A 25,925-nucleotide genomic window follows, 5' to 3' on the forward strand; every position below is an offset into this window, starting at 1 on the left:
CGACATGTTTCTCGCTACTTAGTCAAATTGACTGGCGATTCATCAGGACCAGTGTCTAACTGAGTTATTTAAGAGATAACTGCCTACAATAAGGCTGTACCAATATTTTGCAATGTCAAAATAAGGGGAAAAAGTGTACCTGTGTTGCGCTCTGTATTCCTGGATGGGGAAAAAAATAGAGCAATTCAAACAGTGCGAATAAACCTGTAACAATGTGGGTGACCTGATAGCACTCCGTGTTCCATGCCTGTGGTTGTGGTACTAGCATGTGATAAAAACAATAATAAGTCATTCTCAGTGAGCACAGTGCACAGCATGCTCATGTGGAAAGACATCATTTAAAAACGACGCTACAGTGTAAAATAAAATGACATAAGTTCATAAGCACTCACCTATCTAGTGATGGTGAGCTACAACAACAGTACCCGGCGGGTAGAACAGCGGGTGAACCTCATAGTGGACAGGCTGTTTGATACACAACGGGTATTAGGCATATTCGAACATTAGACATCTGTCATGTGTATAATTTCTGTAAGAAGGGTTGTCACTCATTGCTACCCTTTGTTGTAATGTCGTTTGACTTGTCCCTTGTATTAGCAGAGTTATAAAAGCGGCTGTCAGAGTGTATGAACTGAGCTGCCTATTTACTTTTGATTAGTTCTCCCTTATTCTTTATGATCCTTCCAGTTAGAAATGCCGTGCCCCAAAACAGCCTCAAATTACTTGCGTACATACTCTCAGCATGGGTAGAGACATGCCACACTCTCGCATTAGCTTGCAATCAGAATTACGTATCTCATGTTGCTCTAATCACGGGTTTTAAATGTCCCCTCAAAAGTCTCGCCAAGACCTTTAACTCGTCAATGATATAGTTATTAGCGGGTCACAACCAAACTACTATCTGGATTGAGGCAAAACATTACTGCAATAGTCTGATTATTGGGCTATGTCAAACCCATGCTCTAATCGAGTGCTGATCTAAAGCGTACGGCTGCAAGTTGCGCGCCGCGGCGCTTATCCCATAGGCATACTTCGCTAAACAAATGAGTTCGCCGGGAAGTGGATAACACAATTGCCGACCGGCACACTCGAGTGCTCTTAGGCGCCTGGCATAGAGCAAAGACTTACTTTCAAAATCCTGCGTCTCCTTTGGTAGACCTACCCCTCACCGCCGGTCCCGGGTAGATGGATTCTTGTTCGCCTGTACTCGTTTTTGTAACGAGTCCTTCACGTGACCGGGGGCGTTTAACTTTGTTCCAGGGTAAAGGGGGAATTTACCCGGATGTGGTAGTTGATGTGATTTTCGGTGGCCATTTCTCAGTGGTGTTTGAGAAACGGGATATATAGGGCTTGTAACTGGGGACCGGCATGTGTCATACCTTAAACCTGAAGTAGGCTTAAAATTAAAATTAAAAAACAAAAACAAAAAACAGGATTTTTTATATATATAATTAGGGCTCCCGGTTTTATGGTATTTATTTTTTTACCATTTCCGTCTGTATTTATCCATATTTATTTTTATGTCGTTTTATCTGTATATAGCTGTATTTATTTTTGTCGCATGCAAAAAAAGACATTCAAGCTAGTATTTTTCCACGTTTATTTAAATAGATAGTACACATGGTTGTTACGGGTTTAGCTATCTGCTTTAATTTAATTATTACATTAAAACAGTGTTTTAAATGGATTTTTTTAAATAAAGCACTGCTCTCGTTTTAGATGCCTTGAATAACGCCATGCACAGGCATCTTTAAAAAAAAAACTCCTCCTGAAAACAATACTGATGCCTGTCTGGTTGTGCCTAAGGTGGCAAGCGCTGCATCTCCTGTGCTGCGGAATGTAGAGTCAATTGTACATTCAAGGCTGTGGCTCCAGACGCCAAATCACGCAGGATCGTAGCCATAGCTGCCAAGGTCCTGGTTTGTTTATGGGTGATAATTACAGGTTTACTGTGGACATTCAAAGTATTATGACTGACACTTTGAGTGACACTTTTTTTTACCAGGATAACAAGGTTTGAATGTCAGAAATTACCTATTTACCCCAAAAATATTCGTGTTCTTTTAAATTCTGGGGAGAATTGAAAGACAAACAATTACAAAAAGGTTTACACTTTCAATCTCAAGATTATCTGGATTATTCTGGCCACTTCCTCTCCCTTACTCTTTAAAAACTATATTTTTCACTTAAAGTCTACCGAACACATGTGGTGTCTTATTGTCCTGTAAAGCGATATGAGCCTTTTGTTTGGGGCAGTCTTGTGGAGCGTGTTCCCTGCCTCTCCTCGGCGCTTTCTTGATTCAGGAGTATCAAATTACTGCTGGGGAAGGCAACATAGAGTTTGCCCAGCACACGAGGTTGCCAACAAATGAATTCAGTGCAAGCAAAGGGGAGTCGCTGGTCCAGTGCCATCCAGTGGTCAGAGAGTCTGTCGGATTCATCCCAGGCGTAACTAAAAATACCTCAGCCTGCCACTTGCATGAGGCAGAAGAAAGGGCTTTACCGGGATAGTTTATATTAGCTCAGTTTAGACCTGCCAAGTTGACAAAGTACAGTCCTTGCAGGGATGTGCATATTTCACTAATATGCGTTAGTTAGAGACTAACTACTGTTATACCACACAGTGTAGCTGTGCCCACAGTTCTTCCTCGCACAGTGCAAAAAAAAAAAAACAATTTAACTTGAAAAAGGGATGTCTCTTTCTCAGGAATGTTTTGTTTCTTCCTGCAGCACCAAGTCACGGAGGAAAATTTAAATTTAAGGTCTGAATGTATATGAAAACGAATGCGGCCTAATTTTCCTAATATGTTTATACAGCCGGTCTTTCTGACCTTTTTGGGTTACACATTTCTGCCGATCTTACATTAGTGCCAAGTACTCGCGCTACGAACCACGTCCCCGCCTCCCCAAATTTGTACAGCTGTAGTGGTGCAAATAGCAAAATACAAGTCCACCCCCACCCTTACCTGTGACCTAAAACTGAATGGGGTGCCTGCGCAGTGCTCACGAGATAGCCAGCGCTCCAGAGATATCGAAGGAACAGCTGATTGCTGGGCAGGCGGCAAGTCCGAGGGGTGAAAGCAAGTGACATCAGTCGTTCGGCAAATGAATTTCCTCAAGCAGGGTGAGCCAATCGGGATCGTAGCGACATCAGGGCTACGGTGGGCAGGTCAGAGGTCGATGCAAGACAATCCATGGAAGGAATTTCCCGCGCCTTTGAGAGATTAATGGCCCACCCAGCAGGTGTTAATGTGACCAGGCAAACACCGCAATCAGTAAGAGGGTGTGGCAGGCAACCCTGGGCTGGAGCACAAATTGTCGAACAACTCTCTGAATCAGAGAATCCAATGTAGTTGTATTTTTCTGCTTCTATTTATAAATACAGATGGAAAAAAATATTTTTCCGTCTGTATTTATATGTAAAAATCTGTTTAAACGGAAAACTGGGAGCCTTATATATAATATAATGAATTTGCACCCCTCTGGTGAGTCTTGTTCAGTAATGTATTCAACCAGGGCATTGATGATTTATTTTTGTCTGGTGGAAAAGGTGTTGTCCCTTGTGTATCAGCATGTGACCCATGTGTCTTAGAGTGCCCGTAAAATCATGGTTCTAGTTCCCCATGTTGTTCCCTGGGTACTCATTCAGGCAGCCACTCTAGGTTTACCGGAGAAATAATAAATTTTCATGGCGTGACACCAATCAACAAGGATCGGGGTTGGCTCGTGAGTGTAATAGCTTGGTGTTCAATGGATTTTATGTGGATAGGTGTGGCACATAGTGTGGCTGGTTTGTGCTAGGACATCAGGCTGTGTTGGTATCAAATGTTGACACCCCAGTTTCACAGAGCAGCCCAGGGAATATTCTCATTAAGGCCCATGGTATCCGTTGATAAGCGATGGATCCACCTTTGTTCTTTGTAGAACAGGCTTTGTTTAGTTGAGCCTGCATTTGCTTCCAGTATCAGCCACTTCATGGAATCAGCGTTGTGGTTGGATTCAAGAAAATGCTTGCACATCTTAGTGTTGTCTTTTTTACATCGGAAATTACTGCGATGTTCCGCCAAGCGTGTCTTGACTGGGCGTGTGGTCATGCCCACATAGTACAAATTGCAGGGGCACATAATGAGGTAAATGCATTTGGCCGTGTTGCACCGGCGGTGAGGGGTAGGTCTACCAAAGGAGACGCGGGATTTTGAAAGTAAGTCTTTGCTCTATGCCAGGCGCCTAAGAGCACTCGAGTGTGCCGGTCGGCAATTGTGTTATCCACTTCCCGGCGAACTCATTTGTTTAGCGAAGTATGCCTATGGGATAAGCGCCGCGGCGCGCAACTTGCAGCCGTATGCTTTAGATCAGCACTCGATTAGAGCATGGGTTTGACATAGCCCAATAATCAGACTATTACAGTAATGTTTTGCCTCAATCCAGATAGTAGTTTGGTTGTGATCCGCTAATAACTATATCATTGACGAGTTAAAGGTCTTGGCGAGACTTTTGAGGGGACATTTAAAACCCGTGATTAGAGCAACATGAGATACGTAATTCTGATTGCAAGCTAATGCGAGAGTGTGGCATGTCTCTAACCATGCTGAGAGTATGTACGAAGTAATTTGAGGCGGTTTTGGGGCACCGCATTTCTAACTGGGAGGGTCATAAAGAATAAGGGAGGACTAATCAAAAGTAAATAGGCAGCTCAGTTCATACACTCTGACAGCCGCTTTTATAGCTCTGCTAATACAAGGGACAAGTCAAACGACATTACAACAAAGGGTAGCAATGAGTGAAAACCCCTTCTTACAGAAATTATACACATGACAGATGTCTAATGTTCGAATATGCCTAATACCCGTTGTGTATCAAACAGCCTGTCCACTATGAGGTTCACCCGCTGTTCTACCCGCCGGGTACTGTTGTTGTAGCTCACCATCACTAGATAGGTGAGTGCTTATGAACTTATGTCATTTTATTTTACACTGTAGCGTCGTTTTTAAATGATGTCTTTCCACATGAGCATGCTGTGCACTGTGCTCACTGAGAATGACTTATTATTGTTTTTATCACATGCTAGTACCACAACCGCAGGCATGGAACACGGAGTGCTATCAGGTCACCCACTTTGTTACAGGTTTATTCTCACTGTTTGAATTGCTCTCTTTTTTTCCCCATCCAGGAATACAGAGCGCAACACAGGTACACTATTTCCTCTTATTTTGACATTGCAAAATATTGGTACAGCCTTATTGTAGACAGTTATCTCTTAAATAACTCAGTTAGACACTGGTCCTGATGAATCGCCAGTCAATTTGACTAAGTGGCGAGAAACATGTTGACCCAGTCACACACCAGGTTAGCCTTGTATTAGGATACATTGTTTCCCTACAAGTCTAGTCCTTGTTCAAGTTTTAATTGGAGCCTAGGGACCTCCAGAATAAAATTGATCCTGGTACCCTTGCGCCCATTTTAATCCACTTTCACATCTACACCCTTCTGGACCCACACCTGCACTTCACCCATACGGCAGTTGGAAAAAGATCTCCGCCAAAGAGCTCCTCTTTGAGGTGTTGCCCATTGGGTATTGCACCGCCGACCCAACTAGGAGCATTGCCGATGATGAAGCAGGACACTCGCAAGGGTGTGTGAGGCCATTATATCCAACAAAATGGATGCCCGTTTGTAGGCACCTAACGTTGCCCTACAAAATCCCTAACCTGTCTCCGACTAACTAGCACTCCTTTAGGAACAGCCTGGTACCCCTCTAGTCGTTGGTAGCTGCTGACAAGTCCCAGAAAGAGTGTGAGGTAGCTCAGGTTCCCTTTGAATGGGGGGGGGGTTTCAGGTACTCTTCAGGTTGCTGTGAGGCCCGCCATGCCTGTTGATTGTCTCCTGGGCAATGATTTGGAAGACTCCCCTTGGGCTAAGGTGGAGAGGGAGACACAATTTAAAATGTTGGGTGTGCCAGAGTGGGTGTGTGCAACCATTAGATCGATGACAGCAAGTAAGGGTGTTGATGGGGACCCGGAGCCTGAAAGTATAGTCCAGGACCCAGCTGTAAAGAGAAGAGGCAGGAGGCAAGGAAACCGACCCCCATAGTTCCCGTGGTCCAGGAGGAGGCAGACCCTGAGGGGGATGCCCTGGAGCCCACAGGGGAACAAGTTGCTGAACTGGGAGACCTGCCCGAGCTGACCCACTGGCAGCAGGATGGTGGTCCCTCCAGGGAAGAATTTGTTGCAGAACAGAAAGTGTGCCCTTCTCTTGTGGGTATGAGGCAGCAGGCCTCAGCCCAAACCTCAGGTGATCAGTCAGGGTCCCATTTTGTTTACTGGGAGAACGACCTCCTGTATATCGAGCCTAAGGCTGCTGAGCCTATGTCAGCCCGTGTGCTGGTGGTACCCCAGCGCTTCAGAGCCTTCCTACTGGGTTTGGCTCATGACGTTCCGTTAGCTGGACATCTGGGGCAGGACAAGACCTATGACAGGCTCGTCACCCATTTTTATTGGCCTCAGATGAGAAGGGATGTAGACATCCATTGTAAAACCTGTCACACTTGCCAGGCAAGTGGGAAAAGCGGAAGGAAGCAGAAGGCTCCCCTCCAACCTTTTCCAGTCGTCAGTACCCTCTTTGACCGGGTGGGGATTGACATTGTTGGGCCCCTGGACCCCAAGACAGCCCTGGGCAACAGGTTCATCCTGGTCTTGGTGGACCATGCCACACGGTACCCGGAAGCCATCCCTCTCCGAAGAGTGACGGCCCCCGTGGTGGGACGGGCACTGATGGGTGTTTTCTCCCGCATGGGATTCCCCAGAGAGGTGGTGTCAGACCGGGGCACCAACTTCATTTCCAATTATATGAAGTCTCTGTGGAAGGAGTGTGGGGTAACCTACAAGTTCACCACTCCTTACGACCCTCAAGGTAATGGGCTGGTTGAGAGATTCAACCGGACCCTTAAAGGCATGATCATGGGTCTTGAAGAACCAATGAGGTGTAAATGGGACGTCCTCTTGCCATGCCTGCTGTTTGCTTACCAAGAGGTGCCGCAGAAGTCTCTAGGGTTCAGCCCCTTGGAGCTTTTGTATGGTCACCCGGTAAGAGGACCTTTGAGTCTGATCAAAGAAGGCTGGGAGCAATCTCCCAGGAAACCTCCCCAGGATGTATACAGTTACATGCTGGCCTTTAGGAACCAGACTAGGCGCTTCAGAGATCTTGCTCAGGCAAATCTGGAGGCCAGCCAGGAAGAGATGAAGTGGTGGTATGACCGGAATGCCACTCTGGTCGAACTTCAGCCTGGTCAAGAAGTTTTGGTCATGTCCCCTGTGGAACCTTGTGCGCTCAAGGACAGGTGGACTTGGACCGTTTAAGGTTGTGGAGCAGAAGAGCAATGTCACTTACTTGGTGGACTTGAAATCTCCCAGGAACCCCTTGAGGGTCCTGCATGTCAACCGTTTAAAGCCCCACTTAGAAAGGTCCGAAGTGGGCATGCTCGTAGCTACAGATGCTGGAATGGAGGAGGAGAGTGAGCCTCTTCCTGACCTCCTGTACGCAAAAGAGCAAGATGGGTCAGTGGATGGTGTGGTCCTCTCTGACACACTGACCCTTGAGCAGCAGCAAGATTGTCGCCAACTGTTGGGACAATTCCCTGATCTGTTTTCCTTGATTCCTGGTGTCACTCATTGGTGTGTCCATGATGTGGACACCGGGGACAGCACTCCTGTGAAGCACAAGGCTTACAGGGTGACTGACAAGGTCAGAGCATACATTAAGGAGGAGGTCTCCAAAATGTTTGCCTTAGGGGTGGTTGAGTCCTCTAGCAGTCATTGGGCCAGCCCAGTGGTCTTGGTCCCGAAGGCTGCAGCGCCTAGTGCTTCACCAGAACCTCGGTTCTGTGTGGATTACCGAGGGCTCAATTCAGTCACCAAGACTGACGCGCACCCCATCCCCAGAGCTGATGAGCTCATAGATCGGTTGGGGGCTGCCAGGTACCATAGTACGTTTGATTTGATGTCTGGGTACTGGCAGATCGCCTTGACCGATGGGGCAAAAGAGAGGTCAGCATTCTCCACACCAGATGGGCTCTACCAGTTTCGGGTGATGCCCTTTGGGATGAAGAATGCCCCTGCCACCTTCAAGAGGTTGGTCAACCAGGTCTTGGCCGGACTGGAGGATTTCAGTGCCGCCTACCTGGATGACATTGCAGTGTTCAGAGCCAGCTGGGAGGAACACTTGCGCCACCTCCAGGAAGTGTTGTTGGCGCTGCGCAGAGCAGACCTCACAATCAAAGCCAGTAAGTGCCAGATTGGGCAGGGTTCTGTGGTGTACTTGGGGCACCAAGTAGGGAGGGGCCAGGTGGCCTCCCTGCAACCCAAGATTGATACCATCCTGGCTTGGGCACCGCCCAAAACCCAAACTCAGGTGAGAGCCTTCTTAGGTCTCACGGGTTACTACAGGAGGTTTGTCAAGGATTATGGTAACATTGTGCACCCCTTGACTTCGCTGACTTCCAGGAAGCAGCCACGAAATGTGATCTGGACTGACGCCTGTCAGATGGCCTTTGACACCCTGAAAACTGCAATGTGCACAGCACCTATACTCCAGGCACCCGACTTTTCTAAAGAATTTGTTGTCCAGACGGACGCTTCAGAGTATGGCGTGGGGGCTGTTCTAGCTCAGGTGAATGAAGAGGGCCGAGACTTACCTGTAGCCTTCATAAGTAGGAGGTTACTTCCCCGGGAACAGAGGTGGAGTGCGATAGAGCGAGAAGCATTTGCTGTGGTCTGGGCGCTGAAGAAGCTAAGACCCTACCTGTTTGGGACTCACTTCCAGGTTCTGACATAACACAGGCCCCTCATATGGTTGATGCAGATGAGGGGTGAGAATCCAAAACTGTTGAGGTGGTCCATTTCCCTACAGGGGATGGACTTTACGGTGGAACACCGCCCTGGCACAGATCACGCCAATGCTGATGGTCTGTCCAGATTTTTCCGCTTTAGTGATGAGGACTCCCTAGGTCAAGGGTAGTTCTCCCCACATTTCAGCTGGAGGGGACACGTGTTAGACCTGACATCATTGGCTTGAGTCTCTCCTCCATTTTTTTTCTGTTTGCCTCCTCTGTTTACAATATTTTTGCTGGTATATTGCTTTGGGCACTGTGCCACTGCTGATCAGTGCCACAGTGCAAGTGCTCCCTATGTAAAATTGCTGTATTGATTGAATTCCATGTTTGACTATTTATTTGGTTTACTGTCAGTCCCTAGTCTAGTGCACCAGGAGTGCCGGGGCTTGTAAATACAAATGCTGCTCATGGGCCTGCAGCACATGTTGTGCCACCCACAAGAGCGGCCTAGTAAAAGTATGTCTACAGGTCTGCCATTGCCAGACCTACGTGCAGTCTGGTACTGTCACGCTGACTGCGCAAGTACACATACTTGCCAGTCCCTAAACCTTCCCTTATCTTCATGTTAGTCACCCCTATGGTAGGCCCACGGGCAGGGTGCATTGTAAGTATAAGGTAGGACAAGCCTGACCAAGTTGGCATGTCCTAATAGTGAATTACAGCCATATTCGTTTTTCACTTTTGTAAGATAACCTGCTCTCCATTAGTTAGAATGGGCTGCCAGGATTATTAATGCTATAATCCTAGCTGGCTCGGGGAGCATGGTGCAATGTCGAGTTTGGTATCCCTGAACTCGGGGTTTAATCACGCATCCGTTTGTGTGGATGGTTTTTGGACTCTGGGTTTGAAAATAGCACTTTTAGAAAGTGGCTATTTTCTTGTCTAACTATTTCTGGTTTCTGCTGGTTTGCTGTGTGTGTGACAGGAGCTGGGTGGCTCCAGAGGTCTGAGTGAGTCAGTGTGGGATGAGTGGGACATTTGCATTGAGAGTAGGGGAAGAGTAGCTCCTGATAGCCTGCCCTGCCTGACACAATGCTGGCTCCACCTCCTGCCAGGCGACTGATGGCTCTGTGCCTGCCAGGGACGATCCTGGCCCCACCTCCTACCAGGAGACCGATAGCTCTGCTCCTGCCAGTGACAATGCTGGCTCCACCTCCTGCTGGGAGTCTGAGGACCCAGCCCTGCACAGTGAATAGGCCAGTTGCCTCTGCCTGGCTACACCCACAACAAAGCCAGGATGTGGGGAAATTCCCCTGCATGGACAAAGAGATCAAAGCCAAAAAAGGGTATAAGAGAAGGACCCCTGAACCAAGACTTTAGATCAGGTTCAGGTTTTAAAGTCTTTATTTTGATTTTTTAGATCATAAAAGACAATTAAAAGCAATAGAAATTGAGCATACATTATATGATATAGTTAAAATTTGATTTTAAACCATCATAATTACGATTTGCAGTTTCATAGATTTCAAGACAATTCAACACTAATATTAGAATTAAACAGTATAATAAAGACCTAATACAAGTAAAAAAAAGGGAAAAGAAAAACCTGTTTAGAAGTTGGGAAACAGAGACAGAATCAAAGTGCCTGCAGGTATCTTGATCTAATCACCCATGACCACCCCAGGAATTTGGCTACGGCCACAACTACCACCTCAGAGGTATTAGTACGAAGTGCCCAAATAGCCTCTGGACTCTCTCTGACTTTAAGATGGCGACATATGGGCCCTATCCATTTGCTTCTTGGGGCATGATAAACCGGACATGCAAATAGGAGATGACCCACACTCTCCTTATGTCCGGGACACCGAGGACAGGAGTCACTCACTCGGTTGGACCAGTTCCTGGTAAAAGATCTTAAAGGCAAAGTACCTACACGGAACTGGTGATAGAGCTTTTTATCTAATGGCTTAGTTATGACATCCCAGTAATTCTCTAGAAGAGGGTCCAGTTTATGGCACAAGAACCTTCCTGTTAAGCTAACACAATCTGAAGCAATAACTAGCCCTTTGCGAACAGAGGCCCAATAGAGTGCTTTATATTCCTGTTTTGAGGGAAAGCTGGTAGACCCCGGTGAAACCCACAACTGATTAAGGCCCATCTCATCCAGGATCGATTTCACTTCACGCAGCCAGGGTATACTGCTAGACCCCAAGTGGATCTTACTTCCTCGAGTTCCCTAGCAAAGAGGCTTAGGTCTGGGGAGGTCCAGATGCGTCTCCACATAGCTACTAGTCTGTATCTAGCCATTTCATTAATTGGGTAACAACCAATGTCCAGACATAGTGGTTTAGTTGGGGTCATTTGAGGAAGTCTTACTAGTTTCCGCATAAATTTATTCTGAACTTTCACCAAAGTTGATAGGTCCATATGTCCCCAGAGGTCTGCCCCATACAGTATTGTGGAGCTTACCTTAGTGGCATAGATCTTAAGTGCGGGTTTAATACGTTTAGTTAGGGACCTTTTTTGCTCCTTTAAAAGACAACCCGTGAGGCGAGCAAATTTTAGGTGTCGTGTATCAACCTGTGGTTTCCAGCGGAGACGGTAGTCCAAGGTTACTCCTAGGTAGGTCATAACCTCAACTTGTTCCAGGCCCACTCCGTTCAAGCTCACTGAGCTCTTAATGGGACGACTTTTGGTTAGGATCATGAATTTAGTTTTGCTTACATTAATTATTAGGCAGTTGACGGTACAAAACTCCTCAAAGCGGGTCAGTGCAGTTTGCAAGCCGCTGCGAGTCTTTGAGAGGAGTAAAGTGTCATCAGCAAAGATGAGCATGGGGAACTTTGTCCCGCCCAAGGATGGGGCGTCAGTAGGGGTATTTGCAAAGAACTTGACCACCTGATCAATGAACAGTAAAAAGAGTGTGGGTGCCAGGACACAACCCTGACGGACGCCACGAGTTACGGGGAAGCAATCCGTCACCTGCCCTTGGCCTCCCCACCTCACCCTGGCAAAGTTGTCCTCATGTAATCTAACAATCAGGTCCAATAATTCTAAAGGCAGTCCCAGATCCCTAAGAACAGTCCAGAGTTTGACCCTTGGCACAAGGTCAAAGGCCGATTTCAGATAAATAAATGCGGCATAGATCGTTCCGCCGCCCAACAGCACCACCTTCCAGTAAATCAGACAAAATCTGAAGACCTGGTCGATGATGCTGGTGCCTGATCTGAAGCCGGCCTGTAGGGGGGACAAAATGCCCTCCAACTCCATCCACCCCTGAACTCTAGCAAGGACCATCCTTGCAATGACCTTTTGAAGTGAATCTATTAAACTTATTGGGCGGTAGTTTCCCGGATCTGAACGATCCCCTTTTTTAAAAATTGGGAGAATCTCTGCCCCCTTCCAGGACACAGGGATCCTGGCCCCCATGGCAATGGCATTCGCTATCGTGGTTATGTAGGGAACCCAAAGTTGGGGATTAACCTTAAATAAATCGGCCGGGATGCAGTCCATCCCTGGCGCCTTCCCCCTTAGGACCAGGCGGAGCGCAGACTCAGTTTCCAGTGGCGTGAAATTTAACTCTTGGTTAGGGATGAGGGTGATTACCTGCCGGGTTTGAGCTGTGTCGATTTCTAAGTCAGCGTCCGTGAACTGACCAGAATAGAAATCAACCCATGCTTCTGCGGACACATGGTTAACTGGGGCTTGAGAGTCAGGATTCCTGCCCCACTTAACAATTTCCCAAAACTTAATCTGATTGGCAGAAATGCATGCATCCAGCAGGTCAGACCAATGTAGATCGTCCCACTCCCTTTTCGCCTCCCACTGGGTTCTTTTATACATTAAGCGTGCCTCCTTTATATCACTAGAAATCCTAGATTTCACTGCTTTGACTAAACGGCTATGTGCCTCCCTGCAATTTTTATTATACCATTTTTCCCGAGGACCATGTACCTTTACGGTGCCTTGCGTTGGTGGAATCGTCAAAAAGACTTTAAGATGAGCAAAACACCGTTCATGAAGGTCACAAATCTGATTACAAACAACCCTACTGTGAGCAAGGGACAAAATGTCGCTCAAAGTCGACGAGACTGCCTTCATTATACTCTCAAGAAGGGTTGGGTTTTCCACAACCCTGGACCATCTAAGCCTTCTTCTATCATTTGTTGAGATAGCATCCCTGTTACATGAACAGCAGAAGCGGGCCTACCAAATCCGCCTGGGAGTCTCAAACTAAGTGACAAAGGGTTGTGGTCGCTTTCAGGGCGGGGCACTACTTCCATGTCAATCAGAAGTGACCAATATTCAATTTTTAGCAGGATGTAATCTATCCGACTTTTTCTCACCCCATTATCAAAAGTGGGTTTGACAACTTTGTCAGAGGCTGTACGACCGTTGGTTGCCCTTAACCCCCAATCTAGACACAGCCCCATCCAGTGTAAGGCTGCCTCAGAGCCTCTTTTAATAGTATCCAGGGACAACATCGGGATGTTCCAGACAGTATCCTCCGCGAACCTCAGATCCTCCCCCGCAGCATAAAGCGGCTCAAAAGTACAGTTGAGGTCCCCTGCTAGAACGAGTAACTTGTCTCTCCCTACCCCTTCAAGGTTGGAGTCTAACACAGCTAGGATACTAGGGCAACGCCCACCCGGTTGGCCACGTGCATAGATGGTAATGACTACAATGTCCTGGCAATTTTCTTTGCTTAGCCTAATTCCCAAGAGGTCCGGGTTATCCACACAAATTTCCATTGGTCGGTAGCCAATGGACTGTTTGACCCAGATCACTAACCCCCCCGATGCCCGACCCTTATTGCCCCTTATTGCCGGTTTAAAGAAGTTTAGGAACCCTACCCTATAAATAGGATCAGGGGCCCAACTTTCCTGACACAAAAGAATATCAAAAGTATCAATAAAATCCAACCAGTCCTCTGAGTCCATACGACCCTTCATCCCTGCCACATTCCATGATGCTAATTTAAGTGTCGCAACCTGACTGGGTGTTGTAATACTATGCGTACCACTATGATCCACTCCCAGGGGTGCTACTACACTCAGTTGTGGACCCGCCACCGTGTTATCCTCCTGGTGAGGGTATACAGAGGCCGCCACCATCTCCCTCTCAATGCTAAGATCCCCCTGAATAGACACTTCAGTACCAACTCCTTCTGCCCCACCTACTTGGTTGCCAAGGGTCCTCCCATTGCCACTTGCTCGGTGAAGTCAATCAATACACTCCAGGCCAGAGAGGGGTTCGTAACGATTGAACAATAATGGGTGCTGCGGAATGTAAGGTGTTCTATCAGGATGATATTTTCTAACAGGTATTCTTGGGAAGGTATGACTAGAGGGGAACTCACAGGGTCGTCTGGGATAAAAGATACCCAAGGCCAAGGGTCTGCACATCCCCCAACTTCCCAAACCTTGCTTCCCTACGCAGAAAATCTACCACACAGGGATCCTTAAAGGATATAATGATGCAGTCCCCTTCTAAATCCTTGGTACAGTGGCCCACCCATTCAACTCTTCTCACAAACAATATTTCAGTCGAGGAGGAGGGGGGAAGAGGGCCCCGTGTGATTCATTTGAGCCCTCCCTAAGAGGGGCAACACCTGTTAGAACTATCGTATATGGTGTTGCTTCTAGAGGTAGATCTGTACATGGGGATACCCGTTTGCTGGCTTTCGCAAAGGGAGTAGGGGGATTGGTGGATCTGCTCCCCTTTGCACCATTGGTTAATTTGGGCTGAGACGATGTGCTTGGAACATCCATTACACTATCCTGTGGCCGAGTAGCCACATGAGGTGTAGGGCTATTCGGCTGGCGTTGGTGGTTAGATTTAAAAGGAGCCTTCTTTGGCACTTGCAGCAAGGAGACTGGTGCAGTCGTACAATCATTGTTCCTAGAACTCCCCCCTGCCACTGAACCCTTGTTTTTTATTAAGACCAGAATTAGATACTGAACCAGCAATTGCTGATAATGAAATTTTACCTATGGTTACGTTTTTCTGGCCTTTGGAGTTACTCGAGGAAGAACTAGGATTCCCCAGAACAATTTGGGAGTTTGCTATCCTTTTTAGGTGTTAACAATAGACTCAAGTGCATCTAATTTGGCAGTCATCAAGCGTGTTCTTTCGAGCACAGGGAGTAAAAGAGTTTTAAACAATGCTTCCAATTTGGCCAGCAAGCTATCATCGCTACTGTAACAAGTGGGGCATGGGTTGGAGGGGCCGAAGGGGATGTGTGATTGAATTGGAGGATCATTTAAGACTAGGACAGGGTGAGGGGTGGAGATGACTTCAAGAGTTGTGACAGTGGGAAGTGCTGGGGCATTAGGTTTTTGAATCTTGGTAGCACCCCCCCTCTGATGGCCCTTACATCTTTTCCTTTTTCGTGGTATTTTTCTCTGAGAGTCCTCATCCTTAGAGGAGTCCGACTGAGATTGACTGGCCAGGAGCACACTGCCCTCTCCCCACTGCCTTGTGTATCGTCGAGGCTAGAGTCACTCTCTATCATAGTCGGAGGTAGGCCTTCCCCCTCTACCTCACGGTGCACATCCACCGCTATTTCAACAAGATGGTGGCTCGTATTTGGGGCCCGAACATCAGGGCTGGGTATTGTGGCCAACCTTCCCAATGAGGATCGTTTCCCGTTAACCAAATCTATGGAAAGCCTTTTTTCGACCATAGCTATTTTCTAGGATGCCTGTGGCCCTAGTGATAAAAGCGTCTAAAGGGCCAGAGATTACCCCCTTTGTGGTCTGTAACTGTACATTGCGTTCTTTACCTGAACGTAAAGGCATAATTAATTATAACAATAGCCGTACAATATTGGCGCTACAATAGATACAAAGAAGCAGGGGGGGTGGCCCAACCCAACCTCGCCCGACCACGGACGGCCACAGACGGTCCCGCCCTTGTCCCTGGCTTCTCCCGGCGCTCTCCTGCGCAGCGGGGAAAACAGGTTGCTAAAATAGGTACTCCCGTTGGTGGGGGGCGTGGCAGGCAGGGAGAGCGGCCCAGCTGGTTTCAATTGGGGCTGGCGGGGGCTCCTGGGAGAGGTAGTCCCGCAGCTCGCAGCCCTGCCCACACACTCTCACTCCCACAGCAGTCTCCGCCTGATTGGAAATACAACTAAGAAGGAAGGTCCACAGCAAAACTTCCCCCGAAGCGGGACCCGCGAAGCGGGTTCCGCGAGGCGCTGCACGGGAAGCGGCAATCAGGGAATTCACACAGCCACAGGTCAGCAAGGCGTCCCAATGTCAATCGAAATGCCAAGGTTTTTACTTTCGTTGGTGGGGGCATGGCAGGCAGGGAGAGCGGCCCAGCTGGTTTCAATTGGGGCTGGCGGGGGCTCCTGGGAGAAGTAGTCCCACAGCTCGCAGCCCTGCCCACACACTCTCCCTCCCACAGCAGTCTCCGCCTGAATGGAAATACAACTAAGAAGGAAGGTCCACAGCAAAACTTCCCCCGAAGCGGGACCCGCGAAGCGGGTTCCGCGAGGCGCTGCACGGGAAGCGGCAATCAGGGAATTCACACAGCCACTGGCCAGCAAGGCGTCCCAATGTCAATCGAAATGCCAAGGTTTTTACCTTCGTTGGTGGGGGCGTGGCAGGCAGGGAGAGCGGCCCAATGGTTTCCATTGGGGCTGGCGGGGGCTCCTGGGAGAGGTAGTCCCGCAGCTCGCAGCCCTGCCCACACACTCTCACTCCCACAGCAGTCTCCGTCTGATTGGAAATACAACTAAGAAGGAAGGTCCACAGCAAAACTTCCCCCGAAGCGGAATCCGCGAAGCGGGTTCCGCGAGGCGCTGCACGGGAAGCGGCAATCAGGGAATTCACACAGCCACAGGTCAGCAAGGCGTCCCAATGTCAATCGAAATGCCAAGGTTTTTACCTTTGTTGGTGGGGGCGTGGCAGGCAGGGAGAGCGGCCCAGCTGGTTTCAATTGGGGCTGGCGGGGGCTCCTGGGAGAGGTAGTCCCGCAGCTCGCAGCCCTGCCCACACACTCTCACTCCCTCAGCAGTCTCCGCCTGATTGGAAATACAGCTAAGAAGGAAGGTCCACAGCAAAACTTCCCCCGAAGCGGGACCCGCGAAGCGGGTTCCGCGAGGCGCTGCACGGGAAGCGGCAATCAGGGAATTCACACAGCCACAGGTCAGTAAGGCATTTACTTTAGATCACTTCTGACAAGGAAACCTGAACCAAGGACAAGAAGCCTGCTGATCCAAGGACTTGCCTACCCCTTCTGCCAGTGTGCTGTTTGTTGGGGGAATCCTGCAGTAGCTTCTTTATTTTTGCCAAGGAACCAGGAGAGAGGAACTGTGTGTGTACTCTCAAGCTTCGCTGTAGAAAATCTCCAAGGGCTGGAAGAGTGCCAGCCTCCTGTTGAAGTCACAGGGCTAAAGGACTTCATCTGCTAAAAGTGCTTGTTGCTGGAACCTGCAAGTCCAGCACCTCTGAAAGAAACCAGCAATCTCGACGCCGACGGACGCCGCCGAATCCAGCTCGACATTGTGAGTAACGGCTCCAGTGTCCCGCTTCCTCGACGCCGGGCCCGATCGACGCCAGCAGCAACGCCAGTGAGTAATGAGTTCGGCTCCAGCTCCAAGTGACCCAGTGTCTGCACCGCTGCTGATCGCATCGACTTTGAGCCCTCTCAACGCCGTGAGCGCTGCTCACTCTTGCAACATCATCATCAACATCGACGACAACGCCTTATCCTGCTTCGCCTCGGGAGCGCTGCTCCTGCCTGACATCTGTCGACGCCGCTGCAGGTCGTCCCGACTCCGAGGCCCTATCGACACCGAAGACGCGACGCCAAACATCTCGACGCCGCTGATCATTGTGTGCTTCGCTTTTCCAAGGTACTGTGTTGTGGGGGTCTGTGCGACTCCGAGCTCGACGCAGCGCTCCTCGCGGTCGACGCCGAACCCTTTGGATTAACTTTGCCTCGATGTTGTGTGACTCCAGTGTGGGTTACATTGTTGCCAAGAACTGTGATTTGAAGAAGAAGAGTTGCTTTTGTTACTAAAGACTTTTGTGCTAAGAAGAATCTACATTTGAACTATTATTTTTCCTTCCAAGAGTATTTATAAGATTGTGGTATATTTTTGTCGTTATTTGGTCTTGTGCTAAGCCTTATATAATAATCCTTATTTTTTATAATACTACTGTGTCGTGTCCATTTGTAGTGTATTCACTTTATTACTGTATGTGGTCATAAATGCTTAACGCACTGCCTCTGAGATAAGCCTGTCTGCTTTGCCAATCTACCAAAGGGGTGAGCAGGGGTTATCTAAGTGTGTGATCCCCTTGCCCTGACTAGAGGAGGTAAGTCCCCATTTGTCAGAAGTGTATACCTCTGCCAACTAGAGACAGCCAAGTCTAACAGCCGCCAAAAAAGCAGGAACTTTACTGCGCATCCGTCTACCACATCTACATGGTGTGACGTATTTCGATTCTGGTGGGAAATCTTTGCAGCTGTGCACTAGTATTAAAGATGGCCGCTTCATGTCTCACATACTAAAGCACCTGCTGCTACTTGAACTAAACTTGTTCATTCTGCTAAACTATTAATGCTATAGTTAAAATTAAGTAATGGGAATGGAGTAGAGATAAGTGGTATACAATGCATTCCTCTATTTTCTCATACTAATGTGTTTTTCTTTGACTACATCATTAGCTCATATTTGGGCCTGAAGAGTAACTTGTAACACCATTTTGAAAGCCACACTGCGCATGAGTCACAGTATTGAGAGTCCTCAAGCCATGGCATTGAATCGAAGCCAACGACAGTCTTGCCTGCGATGCCCCTGGGAATCTAACCCCGTTAACTCTCCAGAGGAAGTGCCAAAATACATCTTTATATTTTGTATATCATTTTGCTACAGTAGTGCTGGGTTGAATAAAAATAATGGGAAAGTAAATTATGGGTGGCAACATTGATCAATATTAATGGAAATGATCTCATACTGGTTGGGTGTGATGACCTCTTTTCACCTTTCTGACCAATCAAATCAAGGGAATACACAAATCTGCAACATTGAGGGGTGGTAGACTGCAATGGAAATGGTATAACTAAGGTAGGCTTAGCTAGTTAGGTTGTCCGACTTGTCACAGACCTGTCACTGACCCAACGTATGCCGGAGGAGATCGAGAGCAGAGGTGCTGGTCGAGCACTCTGTCAGAAGAATCAATAAATTGCTGAGGAATAAGAATCGATGACCCAATCAGGGTCTGAGTGATAGCTGCAGTCAGAGAGGGTTGTGATGCTGGCGTTGCACTTAGCTGAGGTCCTGTACTGATTTGCACCTGCCTGTCCTGATCTGCACCTGTCGTATCCTGTTGGCACTGGATTTGTCCGGATCCCTGTTTCTTTGCCCCAGCCCGTGGCCAGGGTTGGTCTTCACACCATTCTAGGTAAATATAATCTGTGTGACATGTCATTGTGCTGTTTCCCTTTCTCACCCTTCCCAGATATCAATGCCTAATAGAAATCTCGCAATATTTCTACAGATCATCATTGTGATTATTATTTTTTTGCTTGAAAAGTCTTTAACTGAACTTATATGGACTCTTGCAAATACGAATTTACATAGATGAAGTGTTTAAAACTTTCCGAGTCTGTGGTTATTTTATAACGATAATGGTATATGCTACCCATTATACTAACACCCTAATTGATCCCTTAGGACTCTTATTTACAGGTGACAAGGATTGGTAAGTCAAAGGTAAAGGTCATAAAAAAACTAATTCTGATAGGCAGGAAATTAAAGCTAGGATTACCTATTCAAGGTGTGTATGTTTATGAGCCCAGATGAGTATGTTAAACTGTTAAGGTAATCCCGGCGCGCCATCATTGGTCACCGGTCAAACTGCATAGAGCTGATTTACTTTCGCACATTGATTGCTGGAGATATTCCACTTCTGATTGTAATACAACTCATATTATTTGTGAATGTCCTAAGATGCGGCCTTATTGGGCCTTTGTTGCTAAAACTTTGCATTCCACAATGCCTTTTCATCTGCCAACATTCTTTTGCATAATTTCGTCATTTTCCAAAGCTCTCCAAACCACAAATTTGTCTCTTCCATACTGCGGTAGCTACAGCAACAATTTGTGTTCTGCGCCATTGGAAGTCATCATCCCCTTCCTCAAAGGAGGAATGGTAGTTTCAATGATGCAGACGGCTGTACATGAACGCACGATCGATAACCTCAAGGATCAAGTTGATATTTTTCTCCAGACCTGGTCTTTTTTTCTTAAAACGGACGTTGATAATACTGTTATCTCTTCTGTTTCTCCTAACACAGCTTGTCAAGTAGACTAATTTCCTGTTTTACATCTTTCTACATTAAGTTTTCTCCTCATTACCTGCTTTATTTCTTCTTTCTTCCATGTTTCCATTTTTCTTTACCACTTCTTCCCCTTCCCTTCTACCCCTCTTCCTTCCTTTCACATACTCTGGCTCCACTCTTTTATACATCTCCTCCGGTCTACTATTCTCCTATTATCTTCGTATTATTATTATTATTTTTTCCCCGTTTTATTTTATATTATTTTATTACCCTGTCTAATAAACTATTATATTCTAAACTCTCATAAGGTAAGTATTTTCTATGATAGCACTTTTCCATATTATTGTTATGATGATCTTATATAAAGTTGCTGTTTTTATACTCACATTTTATTCATTTATATATATTTATTATTAATGTATGCAGTATCAATTTCTTATTCCTGTCATTTTTCACTATTTATATAGGTATTTATTTATTTACAAACAACGCAACCTCTTATATATTCCATATTTATATGTCCGCATTTATTACAAACACCATGTATTCCATGTTCCTTCTTATAATATTTCTTGAGTATTTATTAATAATTCATCACTCTTACCTATTTTGTTTTACCATGTATTTTATTAATTGATACGAAAATATATACTAAAATTCTTGCTAACAGACTAGCTAGCCAGAGTTATCAAGAAACTAGTTTCTCCCTTACAACATGGATTTGTCCCAGGTCGGGCATGACAGATCATATTCGGCAGACTATTGCCCTATTTGATTCCACCAAGGTTACCGGAGACCCTATGGCTCTAAAATTATTAGATGCAAAAAAAGCTTTTGAAAGGGTCTCCTATGGGCAACTATGGAGAAAAAGGAGCTGGGTAAAGGGTTTACTAGAGCTATCCAGATTATGTACCGGGAGCCTACTGCCAGAATAGCCATAATAATTTGTATATCTGAAATAATTAAGATATCACGAGGCATGCAAAAGGGTTGTCCTTTTTCCCCTCTATTGTTTGCCCTTTACATCGACCCTTTAATTAGGAAGATAGAGGAGAAAGAATTGATCCAGGCTATACACACTAAAGGAGGGGACACCAAGATCTTGGCCATAGTTACACCCAACCCACTGGATGCTTTTGTGGAGATAGAAAGAGATGCAAATCACTTTGTAACATTTCAGGGTACTGACTTAACGATAGTAAAATACAAATTGTTAAAAATGATAAAACAGACCTAGAAGATGAACGAGTAATCCAGAATGCTAGAAATGTAGGGGTCGAGATCAATGCTAATGTTGAGAAAATTGTTAATCTTAATTTGGAGCCACTATTACTGAGATTACAAACCGATTTCACTAGAATGAATAACTTACATCTTGCACTGTTAGGCAGGACAACGTTATCATAATGCTATTACCACCAAAAATTATTTACATTTTTAGAGCCATTCCAGTTGAAATAAACAAATCTTTGTTTTTAGCTTTAAGCCAGATGATCTCTAGATTTTTATGGGCCAGACAACGCCCTCGGAGAGTCTTAAAATATTTATTTCCATTATATTATGTACATCACTTTAGTTTGATTAGCATATGAATTGTTCTGCCAACGTGTAAACTAAAAATTAAATACATTGATAAAATACATCAAAGATTAAGGTTTCTGAATGGTTTGCAATAGCATATATTAGCTAATTGGATAAAATTCAATTAGGGAAAATATAGCACAGTCAAATAAAAAGTGTTTAAAAACACCACTTTGATAAGCTAATGAGAGATTTAGTTTTTAAATATAACAATGAACATATTCTTACCAATATTACAACAACATCCAGAATATTCCAGATACTTGTAAAATACTGTAGTCTGTGTATTTTCAACTCCAGGACTTCCTCCACAATATAGTAGAAGATGAATACACAAAAGATGATCTCACAAGCAATAATGAAATAGTCCCATCCACTGACATAGCGAATAAGCTTCACAGTACGTATCTGCCATGATGGAATTGCTCCTCCGGTGGCTGGAAATTCTGTCACCAACCTTGAAATAAAAAAAATAATACTGAAACACCAAATTGTGGTGGTGTTAAACAACATTTACTTACGATAGTCTCCCATTGTCATGAAAGCAGTCAGTAAGATGACTTGTGGGAATATAACACTGAACAGATCAGAGCTTTTGCATTTAGGGGCCTCATTCGTGGTTTCACGGAACTGGGCCATGGTAAAATCACAAATGATTTTATCGCTACTGCACAATAAATCCATTCTTGCATCATGCAATTACAACTTAAACCACACAGAATTGGAAATTACTGTGTGAGATCGATTTCTTCAGTTCTATAATGGCAGGGAATTCCCAATTCCGTGGAGTTTAATGCATACATTTACCACTTCTGGACAGGTGGTGAATGTGTGAAGGCACCACTGGGTGGGGTATGGGTGAGGGACGTGGTGGAGGTGGTGGAGGGAGAAGGGAGGTGGGGTAAGGTGTTTTCTCATGGGGGCAGCATTGGGTCTGCTGCTGCAATTAAGCTGACCACTACTGCAACTCAAAAAACAGGATGTGGAAAACATGACCCACTCATAAAGTGACGTAAGATTCCTTGAGGTAATTCTGCTCTAACTGACTCATAATGAGGGCCTAAGTCTAGTCCTTTATGTTCAATATCAGGTCAAATATGATGGTGCTTCTATGCATAAAAGAAGTGCACACAATTCAAAAACACATAATTTTTCTCATGTGTACTCACATTTAAAAGACACATATTAATCCTAAAAAAAATATAAAAAGTAGTAGGAGCCGTATGTAAATGAAGCAATAATTATATTCAAATGTTTGACTGAAACTGAAATGAAGCAAACAGTTTGCTGCCCTAACTACTGCATATATAGCTTGAGATATTGGTTACTCCTTTTTTAGTTTTAATCTTTTTTATTATATTTGTTGTGTACATACATTACATATTACATTCATATGCAACAGATATGTGATACATGAAATAGAAAGTGATAACAACAAAAAACATCAATGCAACAAACAGAACACTCAGTAAATATTAAGTGAAATAGGAGTTCTAAAATAAAAGGAAGGGGGGTTCTTCCCAAGTGGAGGAACATCAACAGAGGCATCTACACCATTTTCTTAACAGGAGGGGAGTGCTAAAAAACATTCCAGAGAGCCAATTTGAATGAGGAATGCAACAGCAGTTCCACCCCTGCTAAGTATCATGCATCAGGTGTTAGAATAATGCATTTCAGAGTGGTGATCCGCATCACCGCACTGAAATGGAAACGCATTATCATCTGTCGAGCCAGAGCGCTGGCTGTAAATACCCCATTTACTGACTGAAAGAAAAGTGACAGCCGCTGTGTGCGCTGCTCCTTGGAGGCTTAGGGGGCAGGTTGCTACTCTGCTAAAATGTAACACAACATGTCCTCATCTCACTGACTGGCGCTATCTTCGCAGTAGCCAATGGGGACTGACTCCTGACCTTAGTGAAATATATTGCCCCGTGAGGAATCTTAGGATTCGCTCCGTGGCAATACACTTCAGTGACTTCAGTCGTCAGTAGTACAGTGTCAGTCAGTGAGGTGAGGCCATGAGTGTCTAACTCACATAGGTGGGTGCTGGAGCCCATCACGCAAGTGGGCGGCAATTTAAAAGAATAAAGTTGAAAGAATAACGTTTTCGGCTGCCCCCCTGTAATGAATCCTTCGACTGGATCTTGGTGACCCCCCCATGCCCCCCCCCCACCCGCCCCCCGCGGATGAGTGGACCAGGGACCTCATCGGCGGGTGCTGAAAATAAATGGTTCTCACTTGCCAGTCCCCAGAGCACACCCACTGTGCTGGTGTTGCTGCAGGCCGGTAGTCTGAGAAGACGTTGCGTTAGGCCGTACCGTTCCCAACTGCAAAAATAAAGTAAGTGGCTAGCCTGGAGTGATGTAGCATTCCTAAGTCGCTGATTCTAATGTGTTTTAAAATTAGGGCACAGCACGGTCCTGATCGCGTCAGATTCTGAGCTGCCACACCGCAGGGAGTCTGTCGCTCACTATACTTGTTCAGTGTTTGTCAGTCACAATCCAAGGTCCAACATCTACTTTACTTTCAGCGTGCCACTGAGCCAAGTGTTGCTATGTCACAGCCTGGTTCAGTGACACAGACAGGCTGTGGGGACTGGGCTGGTAGCGGCGCGCCAACCTGGGCGGCCCGCACAGATCGGAATAATTTTTTTTAGGATTTACGCTGCTAAGCTAGTCTTTTTGAAACCAATGCAGGGTGCCTGGTGAGTGTTCAGTTTGAGGAAGATTTCTTTCTGCATGCAACCCCCTTTGCATTTTGTTATCTTGGAAAGGCTGGGTGCTCTACCTTCTCCATGTTGTTTTCAGAGGTGCTCAACTCTTGTTCTTGTGAGGCTATTGCCCTGAAGTGTTTCCTCTGTGGCTAGTCATGTTGCTGGGTTTTGAGAAGATTCAATCCAAGTTAGGCAGATGACATCATTTCAACATGACGGTCACCTATACACAATACTGTATTTGTCAAAGATCATTTCTGCTCTGTGAGCAGACGTGCACACACCTTTCACTAAAGAACACTCCGATTTTTAGGTCTCGCGACCTATCAATGCACGCAAGCGCATTGAGCGGAGCGAGAATTCATGTCGGCAAAATCCTCCTCAAACCACGGGCTTTCAGCCGCGGTTTTCTTTAAGTTCACGTGAATCACGTGATTAAACAAGCACACACATCGGCAGCATTTCTCCTGCACAAGGCTCGCAAAAGGCTCTCCTCCCTCCCCACATCAAAGGCATCAATCACCCTCCCACAGGCTTCCCCAGCGCTGCCCCGCCCCCTGCTTCACGGCCAGGCCATCTGTTCCCTGCCAGACCTCTCACACCTCCGTCACAGCATGCCTGTCCGTCCTATTTTTAGGTCTCGCCTTCTCTTCTCTCTGCTCTCCCCTCAGGCGCCGTGACATACTTCAAAGGCTTTTCACTTCACACGGCCGCAGGCCGTGCAACCAGAGCACTTCAGTTGGTGCGCAGCCCCCCTCCCAGCACTGCCTTGTTACTCTCGGCAGCCGTGACTCCCTAAACACTTTTTATATGTAATTAGCAGCAGCAGCATTCAGGCCGTGCAACCAGAGCACTTCAGTTGGTGCGCAGCCCCCCTACCAGCACTGCCTTGTTACTCTCGGCAGCCGTGACTCCCTAAACACTTTTTATATTTAATTAGCAGCAGCAGCATGCATTTTCACACGAAATGGCTTGTATGTCATGGGACACGCGAGGGTCTGGATTTTACATGCGGCTTACTTTGTAATGCGATCCGAATACATTATGCTTTGTTTCATTTGCAACATGCACTGGCGAGCCATGGGCATGCTGCAGCTCTCGAGTTATGTAACTGCTGCTTTCAAGCTTGTGAACAGAAGCAGCTCGGTTGCAAGGTAAATAATAATTCAACTCCCCACACACACACCCCCCAACATACACAATCCCCCGACAAACACAACCCCCCACACACCCAACACCCCCACACACGCAACCCCACACACACGCAACACCACACACATGCAACACCACTCACCCACGCAACGCCACTCACCCAAGCAACACCACTCACTCACGCAAAGCCACTCACATCCACGCAGTGCCACTTTCACCCACACAGCACCACTTTCAGACACACAACGCCACTCACACCCACGCAAGCCCACTATCACCCACCCAACACCACACTCACCCACGCAACGCCACTCACCCAAGCAACACCACTCACTCACACACGCAACGCAACTCA

The 25,925-nt window shown here is 46.4% G+C and overlaps 1 protein-coding gene across 1 annotated transcript in view; it reads right to left on the reverse strand.

Moving 5' to 3' along the window:
- The window catches only part of LOC147711417 (polycystin-2-like protein 1), a 3,079,390-nt gene that overhangs the window by 2,056,594 nt on the left and 996,871 nt on the right, over window positions 1-25,925 (reverse strand). Inside the window, 1 exon segment of the mRNA XM_086920165.1 lies at window positions 21,934-22,162. Coding sequence (XP_086776291.1) covers window positions 21,934-22,162 — 229 coding nt within the window.

Source organism: Lissotriton vulgaris, chromosome 5 (genome assembly GCF_964263255.1).
Source record: "Lissotriton vulgaris chromosome 5, aLisVul1.2, whole genome shotgun sequence".
Lineage (NCBI taxonomy): Eukaryota > Metazoa > Chordata > Amphibia > Caudata > Salamandridae > Lissotriton > Lissotriton vulgaris.